Source organism: Lichenostomus cassidix, unplaced genomic scaffold (genome assembly GCF_008360975.1).
Source record: "Lichenostomus cassidix isolate B80296 unplaced genomic scaffold, HeHo_3.0 HiC_scaffold_35, whole genome shotgun sequence".
Taxonomy (NCBI): Eukaryota; Metazoa; Chordata; class Aves; order Passeriformes; family Meliphagidae; genus Lichenostomus; species Lichenostomus cassidix.
In genome coordinates, this window is record NW_028147256.1 from 1,677,266 (window position 1) to 1,698,014 (window position 20,749).

At 43.0% G+C, this 20,749-nt stretch overlaps 2 protein-coding genes across 2 annotated transcripts in view; both read right to left on the reverse strand.

The window, feature by feature from the left end:
* The window catches only part of LOC146424045 (KICSTOR complex protein kaptin-like), a 19,961-nt gene extending 15,810 nt beyond the window's left edge, over positions 1 to 4,151 (reverse strand). The window contains exons 1-3 of the mRNA XM_085044023.1: positions 3,667 to 4,151; positions 1,364 to 1,446; positions 218 to 302 (exon numbers count right to left, since the gene is read on the reverse strand). Coding sequence (XP_084900149.1) covers positions 218 to 302; positions 1,364 to 1,446; positions 3,667 to 4,147 — 649 coding nt within the window. The 5' untranslated portion in view covers positions 4,148 to 4,151. The remainder of the gene's footprint in view (positions 1 to 217; positions 303 to 1,363; positions 1,447 to 3,666) is intronic.
* LOC146424046 (alpha-soluble NSF attachment protein-like) overlaps positions 1 to 20,749 on the reverse strand; it is a 26,413-nt gene that overhangs the window by 4,750 nt on the left and 914 nt on the right. Inside the window, exons 2-10 of the mRNA XM_085044024.1 lie at positions 20,349 to 20,465; positions 17,000 to 17,046; positions 15,438 to 15,515; positions 12,766 to 12,821; positions 10,977 to 11,061; positions 9,907 to 10,011; positions 8,132 to 8,200; positions 7,355 to 7,405; positions 5,989 to 6,097 (exon numbers count right to left, since the gene is read on the reverse strand). Coding sequence (XP_084900150.1) covers positions 5,996 to 6,097; positions 7,355 to 7,405; positions 8,132 to 8,200; positions 9,907 to 10,011; positions 10,977 to 11,061; positions 12,766 to 12,821; positions 15,438 to 15,515; positions 17,000 to 17,046; positions 20,349 to 20,465 — 710 coding nt within the window. The 3' untranslated portion in view covers positions 5,989 to 5,995. The remainder of the gene's footprint in view (positions 1 to 5,988; positions 6,098 to 7,354; positions 7,406 to 8,131; positions 8,201 to 9,906; positions 10,012 to 10,976; positions 11,062 to 12,765; positions 12,822 to 15,437; positions 15,516 to 16,999; positions 17,047 to 20,348; positions 20,466 to 20,749) is intronic.

The following is a 20,749-nucleotide window of genomic DNA, read 5'->3' on the forward strand; positions in this document are numbered from 1 at the left end:
TTTCCCACCCCAATTTTTGGGTTTCCCATCTCCATTTTCAGGGTTTCAATCCCCAATTTTTGGGTTTCAATCCCCAAATTTGGGATTCCCCACCCCAATTTTGGGTTTCTCAAGCCAATTTTGGGATTTCCAGCCCAATTTTCAGGTTTCAATCCCCAATTTTCGGGATTTCCCACCCCAATTTAGGGATTTCCCACCCGAATTTGGGGTCACTCACGCGCCACCGAGTCGAGGTCGAACTCTGATCCTGGTTCATAATCACAGTAAATGTTCAGGAAAGGAGTTGGTTTGTCCCCCGAGTCCTGTGGGACCCCAAAACGGCCTGAGAAACCCCAAAAACAACCAAAAAACCCCAAAAATCCCCCAAAAACGGCCTGAGAAACCCCCAAAACACCCAAAAACATCCCAAAAATCCCCAAAAAACACCCCAAAACCACCCCAAAGCAGCCTGAGAAACCCCAAAAACACCCCAAATCCCCCAAAAAACATCCCAAAATCACCCCAAGAGCCCCAAAAACACCCAAAAAAACCCCAAAACACCCTGAGAAACCCCAAAATCCCCTAAAAACACCCCAAAAATAAAAAAAAACACCCCAGAAACACCCCAAAACAGCTGAGAGCCCCAAAAACACCCCAAAAACACCCAAAAAACATCCCAAAACCACCCAAAACGCCCCAGAAACACCCTGAAAACACCCAAAAAACATCCCAAAATCACCAAAAATCCCCCCAAAACACCCCAAAACAGCTGAGAGCCCCAAAAACACCCCAAAAAATCCCAAAAACACCCCAAGAGCCCCAAAAACACCCGAAAAAAAACCCAAAACACCCTGAGAAACCCCAAAATCCCCAAAAACACCTTGAGACCCCAAAATCCTCCCAAAAACACCCCAAAACCCCCAAAAATCCCCCCAAACACCCCAAAACCATCCCAAAAAACACCCTAAAAACACCCTGAGAAACCCAAAAATCTCCCAAAAACACCCTGAAAACATCCCAAAACCACGCCAGAAACACCCCAAAAATCCCATAAACACTCTGAGAGCCCCAAAACCATCCCAAAAACCACCCCAAAAACACCCTGAAAAACTCCAGAAACACCCTGAGAAACCCCAAAACCACCCCAAAAACTCAAAATCTCCAAAAATCACCCCAAAAACACCCCAGAAACACCCCAAGAGCCCCAAAACCACCCCAAAAAAATCCCAAAAACACCTCGAAACACCCTGAGAAACCCCAAAATCCCCAAAAATCACCCCAAAACCAGCCCAGAAACACCCTGAGAAACCCCAAAACCACCTCAAAAACCACCCCAGAAACCCACAAAACCCCCAAAATCCCCCAAAATCCCCCAAAATCCCACCTTGATGAAGGTGATTCCCACCACGAGGCCTCGCTGGGGAGCAGATTTGGGGAAAGAATCGATGGAAACGATTTCGGCATCGACTGGGGAGAGAGAGAGGCAGGGGGGGAACCCCAAAAACCCCAAATCACCATGGGAACCCCAAAAAACAGCCTGGGAACCCCAAAAACCCCAAATCACCATGGGAACCCCAAAAACAGCCTGGTTAGACCCCAAAAAACACCCTGAGAAACCCAAAAACCCCAAATCCCCCTGAGAACCCCAAAAACCATCTGGAAAAACCCCAAAAATCCCCCAGTTAGACCCCAAAAACAGCCTCAGAGCCCGAAAAACAGCCTGGGAACCCCAAAAACCCCAAATCCCCCTGGGAACCCCAAAAACAGCCAAAGAAACCCAAAAACCATCTGAAAAAACCCCAAAAATCCACCAGTTAGACCCCAAAACCAGCCTGGGAACCCCAAAAACAGCCTGGGAACCCCAAAAACCACCCTGAGAGCCCCAAAAAACAGCCTGAGAACCCCAAAAACCCCAAATCCCCCTGGGAACCCCAAAAACCATCTGGAAAAACCCCAAAAATCCCCCGGTTAGACCCCAAAAACCGCCTGAAAACCCCAAAACACCACCTGAGAACACCAAAAACCCCAAAATCCCCCAGTTAGACCCCAAAAAAGTGCCCTGATTAGACCCCAAATCCCTCTGGGAACCCCAAAAACCACCCTGGGAACCCCAAAACCCACCCGGTTAGACCCCAAAAACTGCCCGGATTCACCCCAAATCCCCTCTGGGATCCCCAAAATCACCCCAAAAACACCCCTGAGATCCCAAAAACTCCCTGGATAAACCCCAAATCCTCTCTGGGATCCTCAAATCACCCCAAAATCCCTCTCAGAGCCCCCAAAGCCCCCGAATAAACCCCAAAATCCCCCCAAATTTCCCCAAATCTCCCCCAAATCACCCCAAAATCTCCCCAAATCCCCTCTGGGATCCCCAAATCACCCTAAACACCCCCTGAGATCCCAAAATCCCCGAATAAACCCTAAAATCCCCCAAATCTCCCCCAAATCCCCCAAAACCCCTAAAAATCCCCCCAAATCCCTCGAAATCTCCCCAGATCCCCTCTGGGGTCCCCAAATCACCCGAATAAACCCCCAAAATCCCCCCAAATCTCCCCAAATCACTCAAATTCCCCCAAAGCCCCCCGAATAAATCCTAAAATCCCCCAAATTTTGCCCAAATCCCCCAAAATCCCCCAAACTCCCCTGGATAAACCCCAAAACCCCCAAAATCTCCCCAAATCCCCTCTGGGATCCCCAAATACCCCGAATAAACCCCAAAATCCCCCAAATCCCCCAAATCTCCCCCAAATGCCCCAAATCCTCTCAGAGCCCCCAAAGCCCCCCGAATAAACCCCAAAATCCACCCAAATTTCCCCCAAATCCCCCAAAATCCCCGGTTTCACCCCAAATCCCCTCTGGGATCCTCAAATCACCCCCAAACACCCCCTGAGATCCCAAAATCCCCCCGAATAAACCCTAAAATCCCCAAATCTCCCCCAAACTCTCCGAAATCTCCCAAATCCCCGAATAAACCCCAAACTCACCCTAAATCCTCTCAGAGCTCCCCAAATCCCCCAAACCCCTAAAAACCCCTCGAAATCTCCCAAATCCTCTGGGGTCCCCAAATCACCCCGAATAAACCCCAAATCCCCCAAAATCCCCCAAACCTCCCCAAAATCCCCCAAATCCCTCTCAGAGCCCCCATAGCCCCCAAATCCCCCAAATCCCCCCCAAATTTTGCCCAAATCCCCAAATCCCCTCTGGGGTCCCCAAATCACCTCGAATAAACCCCAAATCTCCCCCAAAATCTCCCCAAATCCCCTCTGGGATCCCTAAAGCCCCCGAATAAACCCCAAAATCCCCCCAAGTCCCCCAAACCTCCCAAAATGCCCCCAAATCCTCAGAGCCCCCAAATAAACCCTAAAATCCCCCAAATTTTGCCCAAATCCCCCCAAAACCCCCCAAAATCCCCCAAATCCCTTCTGGGGTCCCCAAATCACCTGAATAAACCCCAAATCTCCCCAAATCTCCCCAAATCCCCTCTGGGATCCCTAAAGCCCCCGAATAAACCCCAAAATCCCCCAAATTTTGCCCAAATGCCCCCAAAATCCCCAAAACCCCCCAAATCCCCGAATAAACCCCAAAATCTCCCCAAACCCCCAAAATCCCCCCAAATCCCCCAAATCCCCCCAAAATCTCCCCCAAATCCCCCCAAAATCCCCCCAAAATCTCCCCAAATCCCCTCACCCGGTATATAAGTGAACTGCATCTCCCTGGCCAGAGGCCTCAGCCTGGGCCGCAGCTGCAGGTAACGGAACTGCAGCACTTTGCCCTTCAGCGCCGCCGCCAGCAGCCCCGCTCCGCTGCTCCCCGCTCCGGTATTCCCCGTTCCGGTATTCCCTCCTCCGGGATTCCCTCCTCCGGTATTCCCCGTTCCGGCGCTCCCCGGTAAGGCCGTCAGCCCGTACACGTTACTCTGCGAGCCCAGCCGGCTGAAGCTGTCCTCCACCAGCGGGCAGCGGCCCCAGGGCGACATGGAGAGGCTGGGAGGGGATTGGGAAGGGATGGGAAGCGGAGAAGAACCGAACGGAGGAACCGGAGAGGAACCGGAGAGGAACCGGAGCACCGGGACAGGCGGCGCGCCGGGCAGCCCCGCGGAGGGTCCTGCAGGGGAGCGCGGCGCGGGTGTGACGTCACTGAGCGGCGCCGGCTGTAGTTCGTGTTGCATAGATGGGCGTGGCTGAGGGCGGTGGGCGGGGCTTGGATTAGCTCCGCCCACAAGGGGCGGGGCTTGGGGAGGACACGCCCAGAGGGGGCGTGGCTAATGGGATTGAGGGAATTTGGGGGAAAAAAGGGAATTTTTGGGAATTTAAAGGCAGATTTGGGGAATTAAAGGGAATTTGGGGTCAAAAAGAGGAGTTTGGGGAAAATTAAAGGGAATTTGGGGAAATTAAAGTGAAATTGGGGGAAATTAATGGGGAATTTGGGGAAATTAATGGGGAATTTTGAGGGGAAATTAAAGGGGAATTTTGAGGGGAAAAAGGGGAATTTGGGGTCAAAAAGGGAATTTAGGGAAACGAAAAGAGGAATTTGGGGAAAATCAAAGGGGAATTGAAGGAAATTAAATGGGAATTTGGGGGATGAAAGAGGAATTTGGGGAAATCAAAGGGAGATTTGGGGGAAAAAGGAGGGATTTGGGGTCAAAAAAGGAATTTGGGGAAATTAAAGGGAATTTGGGGAACAAAAAAAGGAATTTGGGAAATCAAAAGGGGAATTTGGGGTAAAAAAGGGAATTTGGGGGAAATTAAAGTGAAATTTGGGGAAATTAAATGGGAATTTGGGGAAATTAAATGGGAATTTGGGGAACAAAAAGAGGAATTTGGTGAAATCAAAGGGAATTTTTGGGGGAAAAAAGAGGAATTTTTGGGGTTTGGCTCCTCCCCTCCCCCACCCAGCAAACCCTCAGGAAAACATCCAAAAACCCCAAAAAACCCCAAAAACCCCAAAAACCCAAAAACCCCAAAAACCTAAAAAACCCCAAAAAAATCCCAAAAAACCCCAAAAAAACCCAAAAAAACCCAAAAAACCCCAAAAAACCCCAAAAAACCCCAAAAACCCAAACCCGAACTCCACCCACCCAAACCCCAAATTGCATTTAAATATTTAATTTTTGGGTCCAACATGTCCAGGGGGGAGGGGAGGTGACTCCGGAGCTGGAATGTTCCGGAAGGCAGGAATGCTGCAGATCCCGGGGTTTGGGGGGTTTGGGGTTTTTTGGGGATTTTTGGGGGTTTTTTGGGGTGTTTTTGGGATTTTTTAGGATTTTTTGGGGAATTTTTGGGGTTTTTTTAATTTTGGGGTTTTTTTGGGATTTTTTGGGGTTTTTTTATTTTTTGGGGATTTTTTTGGGATTTTTGGGGATTTTTTGTGTTTTTTGGGATTCTTTTGGGGTTTTTTTTTGATTTTTTGGGGTTTTTGGGATTTTTTCGGGTTTTTGGGTTTTTTTTTGGGGATTTTTGGGATTTTTTGGGTTTTTGGGGATTTTGGGTTTTTTTGGGATTTTTTTGGGGCTTTTTGGGGTTTTTGGGGATTTTTTGGGATTTTTTGGGGTTTTCGTGATTTTTTTGGGATTTTTTGGGTTTTTTGGGGATTTTTTGGGGTTTTTTTAAAAATTTTTTGGATTTTTTGGGATTTTTTGGGGTTTTTTATTTTTGGGGGTTTTTTGGGCATTTTTTGGATTTTTTGGGGTTTTTTGGGATTTTTGGGGTTTTTTGGGATTTTTTGGGATTTTTTTGGAGGATTTTTGGGTTTTGTTGGGGGATTTTTGGGTTTTTTGGGGTTTTTTGGGGTTTTTGGGGTTTTTGGGGATTTTTGGGGTTTTAGGATTTTTTGGTTTTTTTTTTTTTTTGGGGGATTTTTTTGGGATTTTGGGGTTTTTTTTGGATTTTGGGATTTTTTTCGGTTTTTTGGGATTTTGGGGATTTTTGGGATTTTTTTAGTTTTTTTGGGGATTTTTGGTTTTTTTTTTATTTTTTGGGGTTTTTTGGGATTTTTTTGGGGTGTTTTTGTGTTTCTCTCAGCGCAGATCCTCCTCCTCGCCGGGGATGGATCTCTTCACCCTCAGCAGCATGGTGGTGAGCCACTGATCCAGCCGGGAGATCGAGTCAAACTCCTTCACCTGCGGGGTTTGGGGGAAATTGGGGGAAATTGGGAGGTTTGGGGGAAATTGGGGAATTTTGGGGGAAAATTGGGGAAATTGGGGGAATTTGGGGGATTTGGGGTGAATTTGGGGGAAATTGGGAGGTTTGGGGGAAATTGGGAATTTAAGGAGGGATTTGGGGTGAAATTGGGGTGAAATGGGGAAATTTGGGTGAAATTGGAGTGAATTTGGGGTGAAATTTGGGGATTTGGGGGAAATTTGGGAGGAAATTTGGTGAAATTTGGGGATTTGGGGGAAATTTGGGAATTTGGGGAAATTGGGGTGAAATTGGGGGATTTGGGGGAAATTGGGGTGAAATTTGGGGGAAAAATTGGGGATTTGGGGTGAAACTGGAGGAAATTGGGGGAAATCAGGGATTTGGGATAAAATTTGGGGGATTAGGGTGAAATTGGGGATTTGGGGGAAAATTGGGGTGAAATTTGGGGGATTTGGGGGGTTTGGGGTGAAATTGAGGGGAAATCAGGAGGTTTGGGGGAAATTGGGGTGAATTTGGGGTGAAATTGGGGGAAATTGTGGAATTTAAGGAGGGATTTGGGGTGAAATTGGGGTGAAATTGCAGAAATTAGGGGGAATTGGGGAAATCTGGGGGAAACTTGGGGTTTGGGGTGAAACTGGGGGATTTGGGAGGATATTGGGAGGAAATTGGGGTGAAATTGGGAAATCGGGGGATTTGGGGTGAATTTGGGGGATTTAAGGAGGGATTTGGGGTGAAAATGGGGGCAAATTGAGGGGAAACTTGGGGAATTTGGAGGAAAACTGGGGGGAAATTGGGGAATTTGGGGGGAAATCGGGAGGTTTGGGGGATTTGGGGTGAATTTAGGGTGAATTTGGGATGCATTTGGGGTAGATTTGAGGGAATTTTGGGGTAGATTTGGGGGTTTGGGGGATTTGGGGTGGATTTTGGGGTGGATTTGGGGTGAATTTCAGGGTGAATGAGGGAATTTGGGGTGATTTAGGGTGGATTTGGGGTGATTTGGGGAGGATTTGGGGTGATTTTGGGGTGATTTTGGGTGATTTTGGGGTGATTTTGGGGTGATTTAGGGTGATTTTGGGGTGGGTTTGGGGTGATTTTGGGATGGATTTGGGGTGATTTAGGGTGATTTTGGGGTGATTTAGGGTGGATTTGGGGTGATTTAGGGTGGATTTAGGGTGATTTTGGGGTGATTTAGGGTGATTTTGGGATGGATTTGGGGTGATTTGGGGTTTCCCACGCACAGCGTCAGTGAAAGCATCCACGTTCTGCTCCTCGTGAGCTTCCAGAAGTTTCTGGGGAGGAGGAGGAGGAGGAGGAAGGTGAGGAGGAAGAGCAGCAGGGAGGAGCCCTGGGGGTGCAGGGGGACAGCTTGGGACAATTTGGGACACTTTGGGACAATCCCAGTGGGATTTGGGACAATCCCAGTATAATTTGGGATGATCCCAGTTGCTCCCAGTACAATTTGGGCCAATCCCAGTTGCTCCCAGTACGGTTTGGGACAATCCCAGTTGATCCCAGTACAATTTGGGACAATCCCAGTTTGATTTGGGACAATCCCAGTTGCTCCCAGTACGGTTTGGGACAATCCCAGTTGATCCCAGTACAGTTTGGGCCAATCCCAGTTCAATCCCAGTACAGTTTGGGACAATCCCAGTTTGCTCCCAGTACAGTTTGGGACAATCCCAGTTTGCTCCCAGTACAATTTGGGACAATCCCAGTTGCTCCCAGTACGATTTGGGCCAATCCCAGTTCAATCCCAGTACAATTTGGGACAATCCCAGTTGCTCCCAGTTTGATTTGGGCCAATCCCAGTTGCTCCCAGTATGATTTGGGACAATCCCAGTTGCTCCCAGTACGGTTTGGGCCAATCCCAGTTGCTCCCAGTACGGTTTGGGCCAATCCCAGTTTGATTTGGGACAATCCCAGTTGATCCCAGTACAGTTTGGGCCAATCCCAGTTGCTCCCAGTACAGTTTGGGACAATCCCAGTTGCTCCCAGTTGCTCCCAGTTGCTCTCACCTTGACCAGTTTGCACTCCCGCGAGTCAGAGAACGCTGGGAACATCTCCTCGTACCTCTGCAGGGCCAGCTGGGGGGAGAGTCCCATTCATCCCAAATCCCAAATCCCAAATCCCAAATCCTAAACCCTAAATCCCAAATCCCAATCCCAAATCCCAAATCCCAAATCCCAAATCCTAAATCCCAAATCCCATCCCGTTCCATTCCCATCCCAATCCCATCCTAAATCCCATCCCATCCCATTGCATCCCAATCTCAAATCCTAAATCCCAAATCCCATCCCAATCCCAAATCCCAAATCCTAAATCCCAAATCCCATCCCCATTCCCATCCTGTTCCATTCCCATCCCAGTCCCAAATCCCAAATAAACCCCAAATAAACCCCAAATAACCCCAAACCCTGGCATTCAGCATGTCCACACAGAAGTGACACAGATCCCAATCCCAAACAAACCCCAAATCCCAAACAAACCCCAAACAAACCCCACACCTTGGCATTGAGCATGACCACACACAAGTGACACAGATCCCAATCCCAAATAAACCCTTAACAAACTCCAAATAACCCCAAACCTTGGCATTGAGCATGTCCACGCAGAAGTGACACAGATCCCAATCCCAAACCCCAAATAACCCCAAACAACCCCAAACAAACCCCAAACCTTGGCGTTCAGCATGTCCACACAGAAGTGACACAGATCCCAACCCCAAATAAACCCCAAATAAACCCTAAATAAATCCCAAATCCCCACCTTGGCATTGAGCATGTCCACACAGAAGTGACAGAGATCCCAAATAAACCCCAAATAAACCCCAAATAACCCCAAACAAACCCAAACCTTGGCGTTCAGCATGTCCACACAGAAGTGGCACAGATCCCAATCCCAAACCCCAAATAACCCCAAACAAACCCCACACCTTGGCGTTCAGCATGTCGACACAGAAGTGACACAGATCCCAATCCCAAATAAACCCCAAATAAACCCCAAATAAATCCCAAATAACCCCAAATAACCCCACACCTTGGCATTGAGCATGTCCACACAGAAGTGGCACAGATCCCAACCCCAAACCCCAAATAAACCCCAAACAAACCCCAAATAACCCCAAACCTTGGCGTTGAGCATGTCCACACAGAAGTGACAGAGATCCCCAATCCCAAACCCCAAATAAACCCCAAATAACCCCAAACAAACCCCAAACCTTGGCGTTCAGCATGTCGACGCAGAAGTGACACAGATCCCCAATCCCAAATAAACCCCAAATAAATCCCAAACAACCCCACACCTTGGCGTTCAGCATGTCCACGCAGAAGTGGCACAGATCCCAATCCCAAATAAACCCCAAATCACCCCAAATAAACCCTAAATAAATCCCAAACAACCCCACACCTTGGCGTTGAGCATGTCCACGCAGAAGTGACACAGATCCCAAACCCAAACCCCAAATAAACCCCAAATAAACCCCAAATAAACCCTAAATAAACCCCACACCTTGGCATTGAGCATGTCCACACAGAAGTGGCACAGATCCCAATCCCAAATAACCCCAAATAAACCCTAAATAAACCCCAAATAAACCCCAAACCCCACACCTTGGCGTTCAGCATGTCCACGCAGAAGTGGCACAGATCCCAATCCCAAACCCCAAACAAACCCCAAATAAACCCCAAATAACTCCAAACCTTGGCATTGAGCATGTCCACACAGAAGTGGCACAGATCCCAAACCCCAAACCCCAAACAAACCCCAAATAAACCCTAAATAAATCCCACACCTTGGCGTTCAGCATGTCCACGCAGAAGTGGCAGAGCGCGGCGCGGAAGAAATGCTCCTTGGCGCTGTACTTGAGCAGAGGGCTGTCCATGGCCGTGGAGCCCACCTGGAACGTTCCAGAAACCCCAAAAGATTGATGGGATAGTCCCACAGGGTTGGGGTGGAGATCCCAAAGGGTTTGGGGTGGAGATCCCAAAGGGTTTGGGGTGGAGATCCTAACGGGTTTGGGGTGGAGATCCTAAAGGGTTTCAGTGGAGATCCTAAAGGGTTTTGAGTGGAAATCCTGAGGGATTTAGGGTGGAGATCCCAAAGGGATTCCAGAGGGAAATCCCAAAGGATTCCAGTGGGATTTGAGGAACTCAAATTTGAGGAACAGGGAGAGGAGGAGGAGGAAAAGGAAGAGGAAGGAAAAGGAGGAGATGAAAGCAGGAAGGAAGAGGAGAAGGAGGAAGAGGAAGGAAAAGATGAGGAGGAAGAGGAAGAGGATGAAGCAAAGGAGGAGGAAGAGGAGAAAAATGAGGAGGAAGGAGGAGGAGAGAAGAAACAGAGGAGAAAAGAGGAGGAAGAGGAGAGGAAGAGGAGGAAGAGAAGGAAAGGAAGAGAAAGAGCAGGAGGAAGAACAAGAGGAAGAAGAGGAAGAAGAGAAAGAAGAGGAAGAAGAGAGGATGAGAAATAGAAGGAAAAGATGAGAAAAGGAAGGAAGAGGAAATGAGGAAGAGGATAAAGCAGAGAATGAGGAAGAACAGAAAAATAAGAAGGAAGGAGAGAGAAAAAGAGAAGGAAAAAGAAGAGGAGGAGGAAGAGGAGAAAAGAAAGAGGAGGAAGAGGAGGAAGAGGAGGAAGAGGAGGAAGAGGAGGAAGAGGAGGAAGAGGAGAAATAGAAGCAAAAGATGAGGAGGAAGAGGAGGAAGAGAAGATGACGAAGAGGGTAAAGCAGAGAAGGAGAAAGAAGAGAAAAACACAAGGAGGAAGGAGAGAGAAAAAGAGAAATAAGAGGAAGAGGAAGAGGAAGAGGAAGAGGAAGAGGAAGAGGAGGAGGAAGATGAAGATGAGGAAGAGGCCGAGGCTCACCTGCTCGTAGATGTCGATCGCTCGCTGGAATTGCTCCAGCTGAGCTGCGTAAGCTGCGACCTTCAGCAGGCACTTGTTGGCTGAGCTGGGAACAATTAATTGGGGGTTAATTAATGGGGATTCATTAATTAATGGGGAATTCATTAATTGGGGATTCATTAATTGGGAATTGGGAGAGGCCAGAGATACCCCAAATCCCAGAAATCCCAAAATTCACCCCAAATCTCAGCAATCCTCAGTGACCTTCAGCAGGCACTTGTTGGCTGAGCTGGGAGTGATTAATTGGGGATTAATTAATTGGGGATTCATTAATTAATGGGGAATTCATGAATTGGGGATTGGGAGAGCCCAGAGATACCCCAAATCCCAGAAATCCACACCAAAATCCCAAAATTCATCCCAAATCTCAGCAATCCACAGCGACCTTCAGCAGGCACTTGTTGGCTGAGCTGGGAACAATTAATTGGGGGTTAATTAATGGGGAATTCATTAATTAATTGGGGATTCATTAATTGGGGATTGGGAGGGGCCAGAGATACCCCAAATCCCAGAAATCCCAAAATTCACCCCAAATCTCAGCAATCTGCAGCGACCTTCAGCAGGCACTTGTTGGCTGAGCTGGGAACAATTAATTGGGGATTAATTAATGGGGAATTCATTAACTGGGGAATTAATTAATTGGGAATTGGGAGGGGCCAGAGATAGCCCAAATCCCAGAAATCCCAAAATTCACCCCAAATCTCAGCAATCCTCAGTGACCTTCAGCAGGCAGAGCTGGGAAATTGGGAATTGATTGGGAATTAATTGGGAATTGATTGGGGATTAATTGGGAATTCATTGGGAATTTATTGAGAATTCATTGGGAATTTATTGAGAATTATTTGGGAATGAATTGGGAATTATTTGGGAATTTATTGGGAATTAATTCGGAATGTGGGAATTGGGAATTTGGCAATTAATTGGGAAATTAGAAATTAATTGGGAGTTGGGAATTTGGGAATTCATTGCAAATTTGGGAATTCATTAGGAATTATTTGGGAAATTGGGAATTATTTGGGAATTCATTGGGAATTTATTGGGAATTAATTGGGAATTTGGGAATTAATTGGGAATTTGGGAGTTATTTGAGTATTAATTGGGACTTGGGAATTATTTGGGAATGTGGGAATTGGGAATTTGGGAATTCATTAGGAATTATTTGGGAAATTGGGAATTATTTGGGAATTTATTGGGAATTTATTGGGAATTATTTGGGAATGTGGGAATTGGGAGTTTGGGAATTAACTGGGAATTGAGAATTATTTGGGAATTATTTGGGAAATCCCAGATCCCAAAAATCCCCCAAAATCCCCCAAAATGTCAGGCCAGGACTCCCAGGGTTTGGGAATTTTTTGGGAATTTTTTGGGAATTTTTTTTTATTTTTTGGGGAATTTTTTGGGATTTTTTGGGGATTTTGGGATTTTTTTGGAATTTTTTGGGATTTTTTTAGGATTTTTTTTATTTTTTTGGAATTTTTGGGAATTTTAGGGGAATTTTTGGGAATTTTGCTTTTTTGGGATTTTGGGATTTTTTGGGATTTTGGGAATTTTTTTGGGATTTTTGGGAATTGGGAATTTTGGGGAATTTTGTGGAATTTTGGGATCTTTGGGGATTTTTGGGATTTTTGGGGATTTTGAGATTTTGGGATTTTTGGGAATTTGGGATTTTTTGGGGATTTTTGGGGATTTTTTTGGGGATTTTTTGGGGATTTTTTGGGGATTTTTTGGGGATTTTTTTGGGATTGTGTACCTGGTGGATTCTTCCCCTCTGTAGTAATCTGCTGCCTGTTCATAGTGAGCAATGGCCTGGGGGGAAAACAGGGAAAAATGGGAAAATTTGGGGTCAAATCCCTGAAAATCTGCAGGAAAGAACCCAAATCCTGGAAAAACCCTAAAAAAACCTGGAAAAACCTGGAAAATAAATGGGAAAAATGAAACAAAAAGGGGAAAAACCTGGGAAAACTTGGAAAATAAATGGGAAAGAACTGGGAAAACTGGGAAAAAATTGGGAAAAAATGGGGAAAACCTAGGAAAACTGGGAAAAAAAAAGGGAAAAACCTGGAAAAAATGGGAAAAACCTCGAAAAACTGGGAAAAAAAAGGGAAAAAAAATGGGGAAAAATGGGAAAAACCTAGAAAAACTTGGGAAAACCTGGAAAAAAATGGGAAAAACCTGGGAAAACTGGGAAAAACTGGGAAAAAAATGGGGAAAAAATGGGGAAAAAAAGGGAAAAACTTTGGAAAAAACTGGGAAAATCTAGAAAAATCTGGGAAAACCTGGGGGAAAATGGGAAAAACCTGGGAAAACTTGGGAAAAACCTGGAAAAAAAATGGGAAAAACCTGGAAAAAATGGGAAAAACCTGGAAAAAAATGGGAAAAAACTGGGAAAAAATGGGAAAAACCTGGAAAAAGCTGGGAAAACCTGGAAGAAAATGATGGGAATGATTGGGATAAGAAATAAAACACATAAAATTACCTAAAAATGGACAAAATTTCGTTAAAAATTAATTAAATTTTAAAAATGAGTTAAATTTTAGAATTAATTTTTAAAAAAAACCTAATGGAATTTCACTAGAAAGAGGAAAAAAAAGGAGATAAAGAGAATAACAAATGAAGTTTAAAATCCACAGAAATCAACCAGAATTCCACAAAAAATTAACATTAAAATGAAATTAAAACTTCAATGGAATCAAACTCAAACCAGCAGTGGGTGAAATTGTGTGAAAAAGGAGGAAAAATCCCCGAAATTCCCAGGAAAAGCTCAGAAATGCAGGAAAATCTCCAGGATTTCTGTGGATTTTCCTCCCCCACGTTGCTGGTTTCCTGCAGCTCTTCTGCCTCCTCACCATCTGCTCTGCAATCCTCCAAAAATTGGATAAAATCCCAAAAAATCTGTCAAATTCATCCCAAAATTGGATCAAATCCCAAAAAAATCTGTCAAATTCATCCCAAAATTGGATAAAATCCTGAAAAAACTGACAAATCCATCCCAAAATTGGATAAAATCCCGAAAAAACTGACAAATCCATCCCAAAATTGGATAAAATCCTGAAAAAACTGACAAATCCATCCCAAAATTGGATAAAATCCTGAAAAAACTGACAAATCCATCCCAAAATTGGATCAAATCCCAAAAAAATGAGCCCAAATTCATCCCAAAAAAATCCTCCCCAAATTCCTGAAGGAATCCTGAATTGGTTCCCAAAGAAATCCCAAATAATTCCTGAAGGAATCGACCTGAATTCCCCAAAAAATCATCTCAAATTCCCCAAAAAATCATCTCAAAATCCTAAAAAAAAAAATCTCAAATTCCCCAAAAAATCATCCTAAATTGCCAGAAAAATCATCCCAAAATCCTAAAAAATCATCCCAAAATCCTAAAAAAATCATCCCAAAATCCTAAAAAAATCATCCCAAAATCCTAAAAAAAAAATCCCAAATTGCCAAAGAAATCATCCCAAATAATTTCCCCCAAAAAAATCCCAATTCCCAAAAAATCATCCCAAATTCCTAAAGAAATCCCAAATTAATTCTTGCAAAAATGCCAAATAATTCCAAAAAAATCATCCCAAATCCAAAAAAAAACCCCAACTAATTCCCAAAGGAATCATCCCAAATACCAAAAAAAAATCCCAAATTCCTAAAAAATAAATCATCCTAAATTGCCAAAGAAATCTCAAATAATTCCCAAAGAAATCCCCAAAAAAATCCCAAATAATTCCCAAAAAAATCTCAAATAATTCCCAAAAAATCCCAAACAATTGCTAAAAAAATCCCAAATAATTCCCAAAAAAATCCCCCAAAAAATCCCAAATAATTCCCAAAAAGATCCCAAATAATTCCCCAAATAAATCCCAAATAATTCCCAAAAAGATCCCAAATAATTCCCAAAGAAATCCCCAAAAAATCCCAAATAATTGCTAAAAAAATCCCAAATAATTCCCAAAAAATCTCAAATTCCCAAAAAAAATCCCAAATAATTCCCAAAAAATCCCAAATAATTGCTAAAAAAATCCCAAATAATTCCCAAAAAATCTCAAATTCCCCAAAAAAATCCCAAATAATTCCCCAAATAAATCCCAAAAAGATCCCAAATAATTCCCAAAGAAATCCCCAAAATATCCCAAATAATTGCCAAAAAATCCCAAATAATTCCCAAAAAAAATCCCAAATTCCCAAAAAAATCCCAAGTAATTCCCAAAAAAATCTCAAATTCCCCAAAAAAATCCCAAATAATTCCCCAAATAAATCCCAAGTAATTCCCAAAAAAATCCCAAATTCCAAAAAAAACCCAAAAAAAATCCCAAACAATCCCCTCAGCAATCATCATTAATCAATTCCCAATCCCAGATTTTCCCAAAACCCCAAATAATTCCCAGAATTCCCAGAATTCCCAAATTTGGGGTTTTTCCCATTTCTCACCTTCTCCACATCCACCAGCTCAGTTTCGTAGATCTCAGCGATGGAAATGTGATGTTTGGCAGCGATGGTGAAACGGCCCTGGGGTGGGGAAAAAATGGGGAAATTGGGAAAAAATGGGGAAAAAATGGGGAAATTGGGGAAAATTATGGGGAAAAATGGGGAAATTGGGGAAATTATAGGGGAAAAAATGGGAAAAATGGGAATATTGGGAAAAATGGGGGAAAAAATGGGGAAATTGGGGAAATTATGGGGAAAAATGGGGAAATTGGGAAAATTATGGGGAAAATTATGGGGAAAAACCTGGAGAAATGGGGAAAAAATGGGAAAAAATGGGGGAAAAATGGGGAAAAATGGGAAAAAATGGGAAAAAATGGGAAAAAATGGGAAAAAATGGGAAAAAATGGGAAAAAATGGGGGAAAAATGGGAATATTGGGGAAAATGGGGGAAAAAATGGGAATATTGGGGAAAATCATGGGGAAAATTGAGAAATTCTAAAGGAAAATGGGGAAAAAATGGGAAAAAACCCTGGAGAAATGGGAAAAAATCATGGGAAAATGGGGGAAAAATGGGACAATTGGGAAAAAATCATGGGGAAAATGGGAAAAAAACCTGCAGAAATGGGGGGAAAATGGGAAAATTGGGAAAAAACCCTGGAGAAACGGGAAAAAAACAGGAAAAATGGGAAAAAATCATGGGGGAAATGGGGAAAAAACTGGGAAATGGGGAAAAAATTATGGGGAAATAGAGAAATCCCAAAGCAAAAGGGGAAAAACCCGAGAAAAATGGGAAAATCCCAAGGGAAAATGCAGGGAAATCAGGAAAAAAATCTCAAGGGAAAAACAAGATAATTCCAGGGAAAAGACGACCAGGGAGCTTCCCGTGGGAAAAACCCAAAAATACCAAAAATCCCCAAAATTCCATCCCAAAAATCCCCAAATTCCCATCCCGAAAATAATTCCCATCCCAAAGACTCCATCCCAGAAATTCCATCCCAAAAAAATCCATCACGAAAATCCCCATCCCAAAAATTCCCCAAAATCCCCAAAAATCCTATCCCAAAAATCCCAAAATTCCCATCCCAAAAATCCCAAAAATTCCATCCCAAAAATCCCCAAAATCCCAAAAATCCCATTCCAAAAATCCCCAAATTCCCAAAAATTCCATCCCAAAAATCCCACAGGGGAAGGGGAACAATGTCCCCAAAATCCCAATTTTCCAGGGAATTTTGGGCTAGAATTTTGGGATGGAATATTTTGGCAATGGAATTTCGGGATGGAATTTCAGAATGGAATATTTTGGGATGGAATTTCAGGAATGAATTTTGGGCTGGAATTTGGGGATGGAATTCTGGGATGGAATATTTTGGGAAGGAATTTTGGGATGGAATTTTGGGAAGGAATATTTTGGGATGGAATATTTTGGGTTGGAATTTTGGGATAGGAATTATTTTTGGGATGGAATTCTGGGATGGAATATTTTGGGATGGAATTTTGGGAAGGAATATTTTAGGATGGAATATTTTGGGATGGAATTTCAGGGATGAATTTGGGGAAATGCTCACCATGTCAGTGTAGATCTCGATGGCTCGGATCAGGCAGTTGATTGCCTCTGGAAAAGAGGGAAAAAAATCCCCAAAAAATCTGGGAATTTGGGGTCTGGAAATTGGGGATTGAACCCCAAAATCTTCGGGATCAGAGCCTGGAGTTTTCATGGATGGAAACCCCGAAAATCCCAAATTTTTGGGATGAAACACACGAAATTTTAAGGATCCAAAACCCCAAACCCTCAGGAGGAGAATCCCAGATTTTGGAAGTGAAAATTCCCAAAAAATGGGTGAATTGAGAGAGAATTTTAACCTTTTTTTTTGGGAATTCTGAGATTTTTTTTTTCCTTTTCCAGGTGGAAAACTCAGGATAAAAAAAATTCCCAGATTTGGGAAAATATTGAGATTTAAAATTGAGCAATTTTAGTGTCTCAGGTTGTTGTTATTCCACAAAATCCCAAAAAAATCCCCCAAAAAATCCCCAAAAATCCTCAAAAAATTCAAAAAAACAGGAATTTTTTGGCTCAGGTTGTTGTTATTCCAGAAAATCCCCAAAACTCCCCAAAAATCCTCAAAAATCCCCCAAAAAATCAGGAATTTTTTGTCTCAGTTTTTTTTTTTTTTAACTCCCAAAAATCCCCAAAAAATCCTCAAAAATCCTCAAAAATCCTCAAAACCCAATAATTTTTTTGGCTCAAATTGTTGTTTTATCCCCAGAAAAATCCCAAAAAACCAGGAATATTTTTGGGATGGGGGAGGGGGATGGGATTTCAGCACCACCAGGTGATTTCATCCCAAAATTTCCTCCAGAAAATTCCGGAATTTCCATCTGCTCCCTGCAGGGTCAAAGCTGTTTGCAGAGGAAACCAAAGCGGCAGGAATTTCACCCAAACTGAGCTCCATCTGCTCCCAGCCCAGGAAAATAAACACTATTTGGGGATGAAGCCAAAATCCGGGATTTTCCGGGGGTTTTGGGGATTTTGGGGGATTTTTTGGGGATTTTGGAGAATTTTTGGGGATTTTCTGGGGGGTTTTGGGAGGATTTTTGGGGGATTTTGGGAGTTTTGTGTGGATTTTTGGGGGATTTTGGGGATTTTTTGGGGATTTTCTGGGGGTTTTGTGTGGATTTTTGGGAGATTTTGGGAGTTTTGTGTGGATTTTTGGGGGAATTTGGGGATTTTTTGGGGATTTTCTGGGGGGTTTGGGTGGATTTTTGGGGGATTTTGGGAGTTTTGTGTGGATTTTTGGGGGATTTTGGGGATTTTTGGGTGGATTTGGGGAATTTCAGGTGGATTTTCAGGAGGCTTTGAGTAATTTTGTGGGGATTTTCAAGTGGGTTTTGGGGATTTTGGGTGGATTTTTTGGGGGTTTTGGGAATTTTATGTGGATTTTTGTGGGTTTTGGGAAATTTTGGGGGGATTTTGGGGAATTTTGAGTGGATTTTGGGGAATTTTGAGTGGATTTTGGGGAATTTTGAGTGGGTTTTAGGGATTTTTGGGGGATTCTGGGACTTTTACATGGATTTTTGCAGGTTTTGGGAATTCCATGTGAATTTTGGGTGAATTTTCTGGGGATTTTGGGAATTTCAGGTGGATTTGTGGAATTTCGGGTGGATTTTGGGGAACTTCAGGTGGATTTTCAAGTGGATTTTGAGAATTTGGGGAATTTTAGGAGATTTAATAGGATTTTAATGGGATTTTAATAAGACTTAACAGGATTTTAACAGCATTTGACAGGATTTTAATGAGATTCCAAAGGATTTAATAAGATTTAAGAAGATTTTAATGGAATTTAACAGCATTTTAATAGGATTTGACGAGATTTCTGTGGGATTTTAAGAGATTTAAAAGGATTTTCATGGAATTTAACAGGATTTTAGTGAGATTTTAACTGAATTTAGCAGGATTTTAGTGGGATTTTAAGGGATTCCACAGAACTTTAGTGGGATTTGACAAAATTTCAGTGGGATTTTGAGGCATTTAATAGGATTTTAACTGAATTTAACAGGATTTTAGTGGGATTTTAAGGCATTCCACAGAATTGCAGTGGGATTTAACACAATTTCAGTGGGACTTGACACAATTTTATTGGCATTTTACACAATTTTAGTGGGATTTTAAGGGATTTAATAGGATTTTAAAGGAATTTCCCACAATTTCAGTGGGATTTGACACAATTTCAGTGGGATTTTCAGGGATTCAATAGGATTTTAATGGAATTTACCACAATTTTATTGGGATTTGACACAATTTCAGTGGGATTTCAATGGATTTCATAGGATTTTAACAGAATTCACCACAATTTCAGTGGGATTTTGAGGGATTCAATATGATTTTAACTCAATTTACCACAATTTTCATGGGATTTCCCACAATTCCAGTGAGATTTAATACAATTTTAATGGTATTTCACACAACTTCAGTGGGATTTCAATGGATTTAACAAGATTTTAACAGAATTTCCCACAATTTCAGTGGCATTTGACACAATTTTAATGGCATTTCACAGAATTTCAGTGGGATCTCAAGGGATTTAACAGGATTTTAACGTAATTTACCACAATTTTATTGGGATTTGACACAATTTCAGTGGGATTTGACAAAATTTCAGTGGGATTTTCAGGGATTCAATAGGATTTTAATGGAATTTACCAAAATTTTATTAGGATTTGACACAATTTCAGTGGGATTTCAATGGATTTCATAGGATTTTAACAGAATTCACTGCAATTTCAGTGGGATTTTCAGAGATTCAATAGGATTTTAACTCAATTCACCACAATCTCAGTGGGATTTGACACAATTTTAATGGCATTTGACACAATTTCAGTGGGATTTTCAGGGATTCAATACGATTTTAACTCAATTTACCACAATTTTCGTGGGATTTCCCACAATTCCAGTGGGACTTAATATAATTTCAATGGCATTTGACACAATTTTATTGGGATTTCACACAATTTCAGTGAGATTTTCAGGGATTACAAGGGATTTAACAGGATTTTAACAGAATTCACCACAATTTCAGTGGGATTTCAATGGATTTAAGAGGATTTTAACGTAATTTACCACAATCTCAGTGAGATTTCACACAATTTCAGTGGGATTTAACACAATTTCAGTGGGATTTTCAGGGATTCAATGGGATTTTAATGGAATTTACCACAATTTTATTGGGATTTGACACAATTTTAGTGGGATTTTAAGGGATTTGACACAATTTCACTGCGATTTTCAGCAATTTAATAAGATTTTAACAGAACTCACCACAATCTCAGCCTGGATTTCATCACTCCCCACCTTCCCACCCCCAGAACTCCCCAAAAAACCCCAAAAAAACCCCCCAAAAACCCCCAATCTGTGCTCACCCTGCGGGTCAGCCTTCCTGAATGCATTTCCTGCATCCACCAGCTGACATGCAGCGTCGTGTTTGTTCTGCAGCTGCAGCTGCAGCTGAGCGGCGCGGGAGAATGCACTGCCTGCAGCTGGGAGGGGAAATGGGAAATTATGGGGAAATTATGGGATTTGGGGAGTTTTTTGGGGGAATTTGGGGGGAATTTGGGGGAATTTTGGGATTTTTTTGGGGATTTTTGGGGTTTTGGGGGGAATTTTGGGGGATTTTGGGTGAATTTGAGGGGATTTTGGTTGGATTTTGGGGAGATTTTGGGGTAATTTAGGGTGAATTTGAGAGGATTTGTGGGGAATTGGGAGGTTTTTTGGTGGGTTTGGGGGAATTTGGGGGAATTTTGGGATTTTTTTGGGGATTTTT